This window comes from Corvus kubaryi, unplaced genomic scaffold, assembly GCF_017639235.1.
Source record: "Corvus kubaryi isolate FWS band 111438036 unplaced genomic scaffold, C.kubaryi_AGA036_p1.0 37308, whole genome shotgun sequence".
Taxonomy (NCBI): Eukaryota; Metazoa; Chordata; class Aves; order Passeriformes; family Corvidae; genus Corvus; species Corvus kubaryi.
In genome coordinates this window covers 20,951,075-20,963,914 of record NW_024581096.1, presented here as the reverse complement: position 1 = coordinate 20,963,914, position 12,840 = coordinate 20,951,075, and the positions used below count along the sequence as shown (strand labels likewise).

Genomic DNA, 12,840 nt, shown 5'->3' with positions numbered 1-12,840 from the left:
AGAGCCTCCACAGGGTCTGCTCTTACTGCTGAAAGAGCTGAGGCTTATGTGTTATCTTATCTTGTTCCAGTCCTGAATGTCAGGAACCAGGTTATCCTAGAGTCATTTAAAATCACAGGATTGTTTAGTTTGGGAAAGATCTTTAAGGTTGTTGAGTCCACCCTTAATGCAGAACCACTGCGTTCACTGCTGACATATCCTCTGGTGCCACATGCATGAGCCTTCTGAACACTTCCAGAGATGCTGACTCCACGACTGCCACGGACAATCCGTTGCAGTGCCTGACCATGTTTCCAGGAAAAAAATTTCCCTGATACCCAATCTAAATCTCCTCTAGTGCAACTTGAGGCTGTTTTTGGTCCTATCACTTGTAATGTGGGAGCAGAGCCCAGTTGCTCCAATTGCTCCCCCTCCTGTCAGGGAGTTGTGCAGAGCCACAAGGTCCCCCCTGAGCCTCCTTTGCTCCAGCCTGAGCCCCTTTCCCAGCTCCCTCAGCCGCTCCTGGGGCTCCAGCCCCTTCCCAGCTCCGTTCCCTTCCCTGGACACGCTCCAGCCCCTCAATGTCTCTCCTGTCCTGAGGGGCCCAGAGCTGTCCCCAGCACTGGAGGTGCCTCAGCAGTGCCAGCACAGGGGACGGGCCCTGCCCTGGGGCTGTGGCCACACCCTGGCTGGGACAGCCCAGGGGCCACTGGCCTCTTGCCCACCTGGGCACCCCTGGGCTCATGTCCAGCTGCTGGCACCAGCACCCCCAGGGCCTTTTCTGCCAGGCGCCTTTCTGCTTTACTTGCTAATTTCTTCCTCTTGCATTTGGGTTTTTTAATATCCTCCCTTAACTGAAATACTAATTAATTCAAAAATTTTAATTTTCTAATCTTTTGCACTTGATTTTTACTTATAAACCAGAAATCGTGTGGACTTCATGTGCCATATGAAACCAAGTGAAAGGAAAAGTTCCTCTTCATCTGGGAAGGAATCTGGGAACTGGACTCTGGTAGATGAAGGAGGAGAAGAGGTACAGCAGACACTTCTTTTGTTTCTCTTTTTTTTGTCCTTTATGCTTTTGCTCAAGCTTATTGATCTTTGTGAAATGGGTGAAGAAACTCTGACTTGTTAAGATAAAAAGTGTGATTTGAAATTTACTTCTGTTTTACTCTCCTTTTATCTCTGTGGTATAACTGTAGAGAGTGGAGCTTCCAGTAGTGAGTATTAGCAGAGAGAATTCAAATATTTCAGTTACTCCTTACAAAACTGTAATTAATACAATAGTGAAGCGCTTTACTATTGGTTTTATTGTAAAGCTACTGACAACACCTTGTATTTGTCTATAGGATGAGGATCCCGAAACAAGCTGGATTCTACTCTTGGAAGATGACTTGATTGCTCTGTTGTCACAGTTCCCATTTCATGAACTCTTTCAGCAGGTCCTTGGGTTTAAGTCTGGAGGTAAATTGGTTGCTAAAGAGTTATTCTTCCTTATGCTTATGCTAATTATATTAATGACTACCACTGCCAAGAGTGCTACTGCATCATGGAACTCTCTGTGAGAAGTAATAATGAACCTGTGCAACAGGTCACAGGCTAAAGACATGAGATGGAAGTATATGCCATGTGTATGGGAAAAATAAAAACCTTGTAGCAATATGCATGCTAAACATTGGAGTCTTTTCCCTTAGTTTGGATTTGGTTGCCAGAAGTGCTTTCAGAACCATTTTTCCCCCTTGTCTCTTAGTTGTAATGTTACTGTGATTTTTCTCTGATTTTTTTTTGAAATCTCTGGGGAAGTACATGAAGACAATTGCTTGCCAGAGGTCTTATTACCTCCATAGTTTATTTGTAGTTGCATACTTAGCAGGTATTTATTGTTCATGTCATAAACAAGGCATACATTTCAGTTCACTATATGGTGAATTGTTGCTTTGAGTGCTTGTCAAATTATTTAAAAATCCATAATTCACACTTCTCTTTTTTTTACTGTTATTTTTGTGTCTCCGTCTTAGGTGCTTATTTTCCTGAAAAAACATCTCCCCAGGAGATGATGAAGATTTTTGCCTTTGCAAACTCCTTAGTGGAACTTCTGTCAGTGGGGTTAGAAACATTTAACAGAGCACGGTACCGACAATTTGTGAAGAGAATTGGCCAACTCATCAAGTAAGAGAATTTTTCTCTCTAGTGTGATTTAATCTGTTTTATACATGTATTTGCTATTCAGAGTTGCTAAAAAGCTCCAGAACCAACCATCAAACAACCAAAACAAACCCAAACCCCACCCAAACAATTGTCAGGTAGGTTTTGCTCTGACAGTTGGTCAGTTCAGGGTTAGCCAGTCTGGGAATCTGAAACGGGGAATTGCAAACTCTGAATCCTGTGGGTACAAAGGAGCCAGGTGAGCTGTGGAACACCAGTGTGACTTCCATCAGTGATGTGATTAGGTTTGTCTTGGGTAGTCACTGAAACCCAACAAACAGAAATTCTTTGAATTTCCTCTGTCTATAACCAATGTTACTGCTTTATTTCCATTGTTGCCCAGAATTGCTTCGGGGTTTTTAATTTGCTTCCTGCAAATTATCCTGGTTTTGCAGTAAGTAAATGTAATTGAAATCTAAAAGTTGCTCTTTATTTTTAAATCTCTAGCATTCCCTCTGTATTGCTTCTGTGAGTGTGTTCTTAAGGGGGAATACAGTCAAATCAGAAACAAAATATTTTTCTTTGTGTTATGTAGGGAGTAACTTTCTCAGTGTAATTTTTCCTGTATGAGCTTTCTGCTTGTACTGCCGTTTCATCCTGTATAGTTACCTCAAGGCTCCAAAGGTCACACACAAACTAATTTGCTGTAACAGAATGTTAAGCCTTGTTTTCTTGCAAAACCAGGGAAGGAGAACACAGAAATCTGACTGATGCAATTTATATAGAAACCTCTGGAACCCAGAGGGCAGAATGTTGGGCATGTCTCTTGTGGCTAGACCCTGATCTGGTTGTCCTTGTCTGTGTTTTCATGGGGTGGTGACATACTTAATGATCCTTTGGCTTGTTTCTTCTGCTCTGTAGGATGACACTGTGTCATGTCAGTGACCACTGGGCCCAGTATGTTAGTGGCAATAAACAATACGGATCACTAGAACACCCCTACTCCGTGGAAAAATTGCAACTGGAGTTTGATGAGCTGTTTTTTAGAGCTGTTCTACATGTTCTGAAGGCAAAAAGGTGGGTTGTCCCTTCACTGGCTTCATCTTGGAGGAGTTGAATACTTGAAACTGGGCTTTGGAGTAGCTTTAAATACTTAAAGGTTTAAACAAGACTGAAATAAGTAGGATTTTTCGGTGCATTGGTAGCATCAAGATGAGGAGGAATTATGCCATGGATTGTAGCATCTGACAGAAGCTCTGAAGTCTTGGTCAGTTCAGAATGAGGTTGGCTCAGAATCTGAGGTGCTGATACCCATCCTCACATTCCTCATTCTGTTGCACAGCAGAGGTGCGGGCAGGAGATGTCTCCTTTTCAAATGTTGGGATTTATCAGGGGGGACCTGTTCCTATCTGCCTCTTCAAATCCAACAGGTTGGGAGTCTGGCTGTTCATGTCCGAGATGCCTTACGGAACCTTGTCCAGCAGCATGCTTTGGAGGCTCTTCTTTGTCATGCACTGTGCCGACAACGAGCACCTGGAGCAGGTCTGCTCTACTCTGCAGCCTGCTGACTACAGGCAAAGACTCAAAGGTAAAATTCCCCCACAGAGAACCAATTCTAATCCATTCAGCTGCTGCTGCGTCAGCTATGGGTTTAACTCTTTGCAGGTTGCATTGTTAAATACACCCTTGAGAGCATGACTGGTCCAGTGGCCTTAGAAATGTCTTGGGCAGTTCATGGTTTTCCTGTAGCTGTTTGTCCAAGTCGTCATTTTAACAGCAATTGATAGATTTACTGTCCTGGTTTTCTCTCTGGCTGCCTCAGAGCTGCAAGAGTGACATGTAGGAGGTACCTCATGTATTCTCATATCACCTCCCATCTTGACCTTCAATAGTATTTGGAGAGTGAGGTTTAAATCCTAAAGTGCAGAGTTCTGTATCACTTAGGGTTGGTGTGGCAGTTTTTTGGTTGGGTTTGTTTGTTTGGTTTTCTTTTTTTTTGTGACTGGTTGACTGTTGAATTGTTGATAGTTCTATAAAGTATTTTTAGAGTCCTCTTTTTTTCCACTAAACTTGCTAGTTTTGGTTTCAGTAACTCACATTATCATCCACAATGATGTTTCCCTTATCTCAAGCCTTCTTTTGATACGTTTCTTGTCCTAAGTGGCACCTTTTATTTTTATTTCCTCTGGACTTGTGTCCCATGTTGATCTTCACAGTGACTGTGGTGTCTTCAGCTGTAGCAGAGCTATTTAGAGGCCAGCTGGAATGCTAGTTTCCCTTTGCTGCTGCATTCATGGGTAATATTTCAGAACTTGATTGACAGGGGGACAGGTAAACAAGCAGTAACTCCCTACTTCATGGCTCCTTTGCGGTCTTCAGGGGGAGAAAATCTCGTTTCTGTCAGTTTGATTTCTCAGCTGTCTGGTATCTGAGGTAGCTGTTACTCCATTTGCCAAGTCTTTTGATGGAGAAGCAGGAGACAATGGTGGTCCTGAGATGTTACTGAATGTCTTGACTGTGCAAGCTCAGCTAATATTTAAGGCAATTTGCACAGAGTGGGAGAGAGATACCAAGATTATAGTTGTTTACACTTGATGAAGTGCTGATCTGATAAGCACTTGCCAGCCAAAACAGTAACTGTTACACTGTTTCTGTAGAACATCTTTATTTTTGGTTTTGCTAGAAATTTTTTACTGTATCTATCACGTGTTGCAGTAACAAACACAGTTTGTTTTTTTTTTAAATATATAATTTTTTTTTCAGGCGTTGTTTTGCTTCTAGCTAACTTTTATGTTTCAAAATCCCTGGTATGCTGATGCAGAATTTCTTTATCCTCTTCATTCTCCTCAGTGGGTTATGTCAGCATAATACTGTTTTTCACCAGTGTCTAGACAGGGAATATCAGCAGTTCTTTCAGTGAAATCCATCTAATCTTCTGGAATATCTTCTTTTAACCGACACTTAATGAATTAATGCTTAATTTACTGTAATTCATACCCTGGAAGACCATGACATTAATTTTCTGTTGGGAGAGGACCTTTTTTAATGATTTTCCTTCCCAAATTAAGCTTGAGAAAAGGATGGTGAATCTGCAGGTGGAATGAAGCCTTGGTAATAGATGGAAGCTTTTGGCATCAAATCCATAGGGGCGGGAACATAGTTGCGGTTCTAGTGAGTGGCATCCCTGCTGTGGCAGGGATTTGGAACTAGTTAATATTTAAGATACTTTTTAATCCAAGGATTCTATGATTCTGCTTCTGGTCACAGTTCCCTTGCTGCCAGTACCAAGATTTGAGGAGCCACTGATTTTTAGTGTGTCTCTGGAAGGGAATAGGGCCAAGTAGCAAGTAAATGGTGAAGATGTTGTTTCTCCACGGTGAGACGACAGGGTTTAGGCGGAGTCTCTCTGCTTTCCTTATTTCTTGTCCCCATCCTTCAGTCCCAGGCTATGGCTTGGTGTGGAGTCCACAGGTGACCCCTTCTCCTCACTGTGGGTCACTCTGCTATGCTATTAGATACAGTAATGGTGTGGTCATTTTTGATGTCCTTCTGCATCACCTTGAAAAAACCTTGAAGTACAAGAGGAAACACAGTTGTCTGTAACTTCTGCCATAAGAATAAAAAAGTAGCATTAGGAAAGGGAGGGGAATGGATGAGGCACCCCCTGTTTGTCTGCTGTATCTAGCAGGAGGGTAGGTTGTCTTACTGTTTGGAAGAAACTGTTTTCCTAAGTTGCACAATCCTCTAACATGCTGTTCCATGAACTGTTTTGCCTATACAAGCCTGACCTTCTCAGGTTGGAGTACAGTTGCAAAATTCTTGAAAGCCCTTAAAATAGAATGTAACCTAAGTGCAAGTGTTTGATCACAAGCACGGTGAGCACATGCCTGTTCAGGTTAGGTAGCTGAGTGCCACAATGGGTGCTTTTTCTGTATATTCAACTGCCATGATAAAATCACTGTAAGCAGTGTTTTCTGGCATGTTGTGGTTCAGAGAAGGCAGATCACTCTCCAAAACTTTTTACAGCTCAAATCCTGCTTTCAGTGTTTGTTTTGCTGCACAGTCTCTGTTTAAACTTATTTGGAAGAAATAAAAAACAAAAAACATTTTGAAGCCCTTTACAGGTTCTTTTGTATCCTTACCTTCCTGTTGTCCCATACCCTGAGGAATGGAATATTTTTTTGCTTTTGGCAGTATCTCTTTTGGCTTTAAAGAGGAAACCTGCCTTGAATTTGAGTGAAAGCATCTCTTAGCCTTCCCCCTGTGCAGGTTCAGTTCTCTGTTTTCAGAGATAGATTCCAAACAAATGCATCCAGTATTTTTTCTTGTATTGTATTTGGGAAACTAAAACTTGCCTTTCCTTGTAGCTCTTGGGCATAATCAAGACCTGGGGCTAGGTCCTTGCAGAATTTTTATTTGTAGCTGGCATGGAATGATCTCCACAGATCACTTTTCTAGGATTTGAGTGAATAACTTTATAGATGCTGCTGATGTGTGTCCTATAGCACTTTTATCATGTTTCTTTCACTTGACTTTCTTTCTAGATCCGGAGCACCTTGAACAGTTTGAAAAGTATCTCCAATCAATGAACTGCTCGGAAGAAATCTGTCTGCTCACCACATTTGCTCAGATGGCACAAACCAAACGGGCTGATGTTGATGAGGATTTTATCAAAATCATTGTTTTGGAGATATATGAGGTTAGTAATGTTACTGGGTCCATTCAGGAAAAGAAGGAAAATTCTCTTTTTATTTGTAACAGTGGAAGGTGTGAAACTTTCATGGCTTCTGTAGTTCATTCTACTATGGAATTAAGAAAATGCTACTTTAAAAAAGTACTGAATTAAAATTGCCTGAAGTACTTGTTTTTTTCTGGCAAAAAGAACAGCTTTTCTGTAGGCAAAGCAAGAGTGAAGCAAATGAACAAAAATATATTTCTTTTGTTCTATTTTTCTCATGCAGGCCTAACTGATAGCTATGAAATTCCTTACCTGGTGTTTTTTCTGTTGTTTTTGGTAGGATTTTTTTTTAGTGCCCATGTTGTTCCTGTGTTTAGTTTTGGACATTTTTTTTGGCATGGTGACATAGAACTTTCCTGATCTTCTAGGCCAGTCAGTTTCTCTTTTCATACTGGCATTTATCAACTTTGTATGATGACCAAGAGCAATTTAGTCCTGTAGTTTCCAAAAGGCATTTTATTTCTGTGTCAGTGGAGGTCAGCCAGAAGCAGTAATTTCTCCCTACTCATCTTCCCATCTTCTCAGGTATCCTACGTTAGTCTTTCCACAAGAGAGACATTTTCCAAGGTTGGTCGGGAACTCTTGGGAGCCATTGCCAGCATCCACACACAGATTATTTCTATACTGCTGGATCGGATTAGAGAGACCATTGAGAAGGTGGGGATGGTAAGTGCTGATGTCCATCATTTAAATCAGACACCTAGTTAAACCTAGAGGCCATACCAGGCTGTGTGATAAGACATGGCTTGGTATGAGTGGATGTGTTAAAAGGTCTGTCTGTGGGGTGTTTTGGTCATACCACCCTTTCAGATAGCAGGGCACAGTGCTGATTATTGTTGTGTGCTGAGTCCTGATTTGCACTTTTTGCTCTCTCTCCTCAAAGGTTTCTTTATATCTGTTTAAAGAACTGCCACTGTACCTGTGGAAGCCTTCTTCATCTGAGATAGCCCTGATCCGTGACTGGTTGTTAAATTGCAGCCTGACAACAGTGGAGAATAAACTGGCCTGCATTATTTTGGAAGGGCTGAACTGGGGATTTGGTGAGCATGTATGTATTGAAAACAGGAGCCTTGAACCTCCTCAGTTTTTCAGAGCAGAAGTTTAACTCGACCTGGGAGCAGAGCAGAATTAGAAAACAGTTAATTAATGATATGCTTTTATATTATGGCTGTACACCTAATGGTGCAAAATGTGAATTTCATAATAATTTTACAGCACTCTGCCTGAGGATTTGCTTGTGCTGCACCTGAGTTTAAAAGAGATATTTAAGCAGGAATTTTTTCTCTCAAAACAAGAGGAAACAGCTGACCAGACAATTTTTATGAGTCACATGAATAAAATGCTTTTGGCTTCAGAAACAGAGGAATCCTCCAAAAAATGTGTAGGAGAGCGGTGTGACTGTAGTTTGTGTGCTGGTATCTAGGTATGTTTTTTACAGTGCAAGAAAAGTAATGATTGAAATGAGACATTTCAAAACCCTGAGCATAATTTAAATTATTGGAACTTATTCCATAATACTGGGTTGCTCCAGGAGGTCCATGAGTTCAGGATTCAGTTGAGGGGGAATGCTGTTTCAGAGAAAAACAGAAATAGGTTGGGGGAATAATCCTATTGCCTGTGTTCAGTGATACAGTTTTAGCATTGCATTCTGTGCATTTGATCATCCTGAACTCTTCTCTTTGCCATGATGATGGTTTTACATGAATATTTATTTTTTCTCCCTGTTTCTTGTGAACACGTAAAGAAAAATGAATGTTAGGGAAAATTAACACAGTTCTTCGCTGTGGAATAGCAATGCCATGTCTGTTCCCTTTGATGTGGGGAAAAATGGCTCTTTAATGGCAATTGATGGAGGAATTGCTATATTTTCCTACAAAAAAGATGGTGATGTGATTTGGTTTTGTTTTTAAAAGGAAGAGTTCACGTGTCTGTATTATGTAATTTAAAATGGCATCTGTGGATTTTTTGATTAATTATTATATGTTCATAAAATGCACATGGAAAGTGAATATTATGATGCCTTTTAAAAAAATAATCTAGTTGTTGGGCTTTGTATTGCCCTGTGTGAGCCTGGTACTCTTATCATTGAGCTGAATTTTTTTCACTGGGCAAGATTTTTGCCTAGATAATGCAATAATTAATTTGAAGATCCAGGAAGAGATTAGGATTTATTTCTCTGTAGTGCAGCTGAATGTACAGTTGTAGAGACCTTGTAAATGACTCAAAGCTATGTGTTCTATTGCTGTTTTTAGCAGAATACTCTTCACCTGGATCCGGCTGTCCATTCTGAAGTTGCATTGATGGTCCTGGAAGCATATCAGAAATATCTCTCCCAGAAACCATATGCTGGGCTGCTTTCTGAAAGCATAAAACAGGTATCCCTTCTTCTGAATTACGAGGAATAGCTTATGTGATTTACCAAAATATGAATATCGATCTAATATCGATATCCAACTGAGACAGACAAAAACTCTCTAACAGTTTAGAGTTAGAAAGTGTATGTTTTATTTTTGTGTGGGATAGCTCCCTAAGACACAGGCCCCGATACAAGCAAACGTGATACCTTTTATTCCCAAATATTATGAATATCCAAAATACAAATGCATATTCATAGTGTTAACACCTCCCATTCTCCACTTCATATGGAAATGAGCTTACATGTCATTAGGCACGCGTAGTGTGTGTTCTGAATTGAGTCGGTGGTCTTGAATTGGGTCAGTGATCCTAAGGAAGATGAAGTAACTCCTCTTTCTCACTTCGACCTTTTTGCCTTTCTGAGTTTTAACAATCCTAATTACTTTAGTGACCTCTAAGATTCTTCTTGCGTGACTTTTGGACGAGTTCCCACAAAGGGAGGAAATTGGTAATTGTCCTTGTTCCCTACACCAACTTATCGATGTTTCTATTCCTCGTTCTAAGCACAGCTAAGCAAACATACAAATGACAGATCATCAGTTATTTGGCAATCAGTTACTAACATCTTAAAACCCATTTCAGGTCCAGCTCTCCTAACTATTTTAATTAACTCTCACTGGGCCCAAGTTCTTCCCTTTTCCAACTAATACCAACACAGCTAGCCTATAACTAAAATCTTTGTTTCTTCTAAATCTATGTTTCATATGGATGGCTATAAATGGAAAAAGCTGCAGGGCAAGACCTTGTTTTCTCTTTTTTTTCTTCTTCTTTTTAAAGCTGTTCTTTGTGCAAATAGAATTTCATAACATACCAACACTCAGTGTTGTTTGCACCCACAGAGCTATTTGAAAATAATGTTAGGCTTCTGTTGCACATCTGTATGAGAATCACAGAATGGTTTGGGTAGAAGGGACCTTAAAGCTCATCCAGTTCCACCCCCTGCCATGGGCAGGGACACCTTCCACTATCCCAGGCTGCGCCAAGCCCCGTCCAACCTGGCCTTGGACACTGCCAGGGATGGGACAGCCACAGCTTCTCTGGGCACCCTGTGCCAGGGCCTCCCCACCCTCACAGGGAGGAATTCCTTCCCAATATCTGCTCTAATCTACTCTGTCAGTTTGAAGCCATTCCCCCTTGTCCTGCCACTCCATGCTCTTATAAACAGTCTCTCTCTGTCTCTCTTGAAATAGACATTTTAATTTTGACCCACTTGCAGGTTTGTGTATAGTCACACACTGCTCCTCCTTTACTCATACAGAGGTGGACAGTACTTGATTAATGAAAAGCTGTTTCTCCTTTGCTGGTGAGCATAAGAAAACTCAGTCCAGCTCTTAACCTTATTTGAAGATTCAAGTGTTAATCCCTTTAGGAGTTTCTCAGCAGTGGGCAGCACTGTGTGACCTGAGCACACCACAAACATTTATTAAATTGGTTTTACAGCACCCTGGACTCGCGAAGTGATAGCTCCAAGTTACAGAAGGCAAATGGAAGGATAGAAAAGTCAAGATTAAAAAATCCCTGTTTCAGATATTCAGTCCAAGATGCCTCTATTTATTTACTCAGAGGTTTTAGCACTGTGCTGGGCTTTGTCTTCTCAGTATTTCTTGTACGGTGTTTTCTCCTTCTCTGTGGCTTTTTCCCCCGGCCTTTTCTTCCCACACTCTGAATGTTCTTTGTTGTCTGCTCTGTTCTGACTTGCTTCTCTGCACTACTTAACCGTGATTTGTTTCCCTGTGCCAGCCAGATGAGTCCTCTTTTTTAAGCCTGTGTCAGCCCTAGTTGCCACTTGTGCTGGTGAATCAGTCCTTACTTGCATGAGCCTATAACTAGAATTTGAGAGAAAATAGTGCTTAGGTTCTTGTACCACTACTCAGAGAGGATGAAATATCTGCATTGCCCTCCAGCTCTGCAATTTACACTGCTCTGTCAGAGCATGTACAGTATTTTTTTTCCCAGAGATTTATCATTCCTTCTGACCTAGACAGGGTCTTTGTGACAGTGGACACGTATACATATATCTCTGCCTGTCCACATGCAGGCTTTTTTCTAGGGACAGGCTGCCAGGTTTTAGGCTTTTTGTTGACAGATAGTGTTTTTGCATAGGTTTTTTTATGTTTCCTTTCACTAGCAGTCTTAAATGTTTTAAGCATTATGGAAGGTTGTGTCTGGCTTTTTATTTTTTTTCCTGTATTAAAATTAAAATTTAATTCAAGGTCAACATCTAGCTTGGAAAAATTTAAGCAGACAGTGTAAGTCGATAGCCTTTATCTGAAGGGATGGGGGGTAGGAGAGGGAGGTAGAAATCGAGGCCACAGGAAGAGTGTTTAGATAAACTACATGGTATGTCTAGAAAATGATTGCTGTTAGTCTAATCCTAAAAGATTTGGGTTGGAAGGGACCCCAAAGGTCATCCAGTTCCCTTTCCATGGGCCAAGTCCCAGACCAGTGCCACACGTGCTGTGTCACAGCTGTGCTTCCTCTCATTCCTGCTCCTGCTGCTTTGTTCCAGGTCTCCTACCTGGCCAGCATCGTTCGCTACGGGGAAACACCAGAGACTTCCTTCAATCAGTGGGCATGGAGTTTGATTTTGAGGCTGAAGCTGCACAGGAATGACCGTGGGGTGCAGCAGAGTGGGCTGGCTGTCCCCGTGTACGACACTGCGCTGGACACGGCCGAGTCGGTCACGCTGCACCCCCTGCTCAAGGCTGTGAAGGCAAACATCCCCATCGGCTGCTACCTGGCACTGGCAATGACCACCCTGGGGCACAGGTGAGGGCTTTCTGGGTGTTTGCCTTGGGTGGATGGCCCCAGGGACTGAGCAGCCTCTCTAATGCTTAGCTGAGGGTTGTTAACAACTCTGTGCATGTTTAAAGAGCGAAGGACTTGTGATGCAAGGGATCGAGCAGCTTGTCAGGGACAGCATCTCTGATGAGGAGGAGCTGGGCCTGGTTAGTCTGGAGAAGAGAAGAATGAGAGGGGGATCTCTTTAATGGAGATAGCCATCTCAAAGGGGTGTCCAGAGAATGGTGCTGGACTCTTTTCAGTGGTGTCCAGCAACTGCATGAGGAGCAATGGCCACAACTAAAACACAAGAAGTTTCAGCTCAGCATGGGGAAGAACTTCTTTGCATTGAGGATGGCAGAGAGCTGAAACAGCTGCCCATGGAGGTCATGGATTCTCTCTCTCTGTAGACATTACAAACCCACCTGAACTCGTTCCTTTGTCTCTTGCTCTGGGTGACCCTGCCTTGGAGGGGTTTGGACTGGATAATCTCAAGGTCTCTTGCAACCCCCATACTCTGTGCTTCTGTGACTGTAGTTGCACAGAATCCCAGAATCACTTAGGTTGGAAAAGACCTCCAAGGTCATTGAGTCCAACCTGTGACCAATCCCCACTTTGTCACCCAGTCCAGAGCACTGAGTGCCATGTCCAGTCATTCCTGAGACACCTTCAGGGATGGGGAATCCACTGCCTCCCTTGACAGCTGTTCCACTGCTTAATAGTCCTTTCTGTGAAGAAATTCTTCCTGAATTATTTCAAACAACGTGCTATTTATTTTACTA

At 42.0% G+C, this 12,840-nt stretch overlaps 1 protein-coding gene across 2 annotated transcripts in view; it reads left to right on the top strand.

Moving 5' to 3' along the window:
- EPG5 (ectopic P-granules autophagy protein 5 homolog) overlaps positions 1-12,840 on the top strand; it is a 55,126-nt gene that overhangs the window by 10,700 nt on the left and 31,586 nt on the right. The window contains exons 7-16 of one of the 2 annotated variants that reach the window (XM_042028780.1): positions 904-1,012; positions 1,329-1,443; positions 1,998-2,148; positions 3,046-3,201; positions 3,555-3,712; positions 6,669-6,823; positions 7,388-7,528; positions 7,746-7,910; positions 9,118-9,237; positions 11,787-12,046. In XM_042028780.1, coding sequence (XP_041884714.1) covers positions 904-1,012; positions 1,329-1,443; positions 1,998-2,148; positions 3,046-3,201; positions 3,555-3,712; positions 6,669-6,823; positions 7,388-7,528; positions 7,746-7,910; positions 9,118-9,237; positions 11,787-12,046 — 1,530 coding nt within the window. Of the gene's footprint in view, positions 1-903; positions 1,013-1,328; positions 1,444-1,997; positions 2,149-3,045; positions 3,202-3,554; positions 3,713-6,668; positions 6,824-7,387; positions 7,529-7,745; positions 7,911-9,114; positions 9,238-11,786; positions 12,047-12,840 lie in introns of both variants that reach the window. The other variant, XM_042028779.1, reaches the window with a different exon arrangement.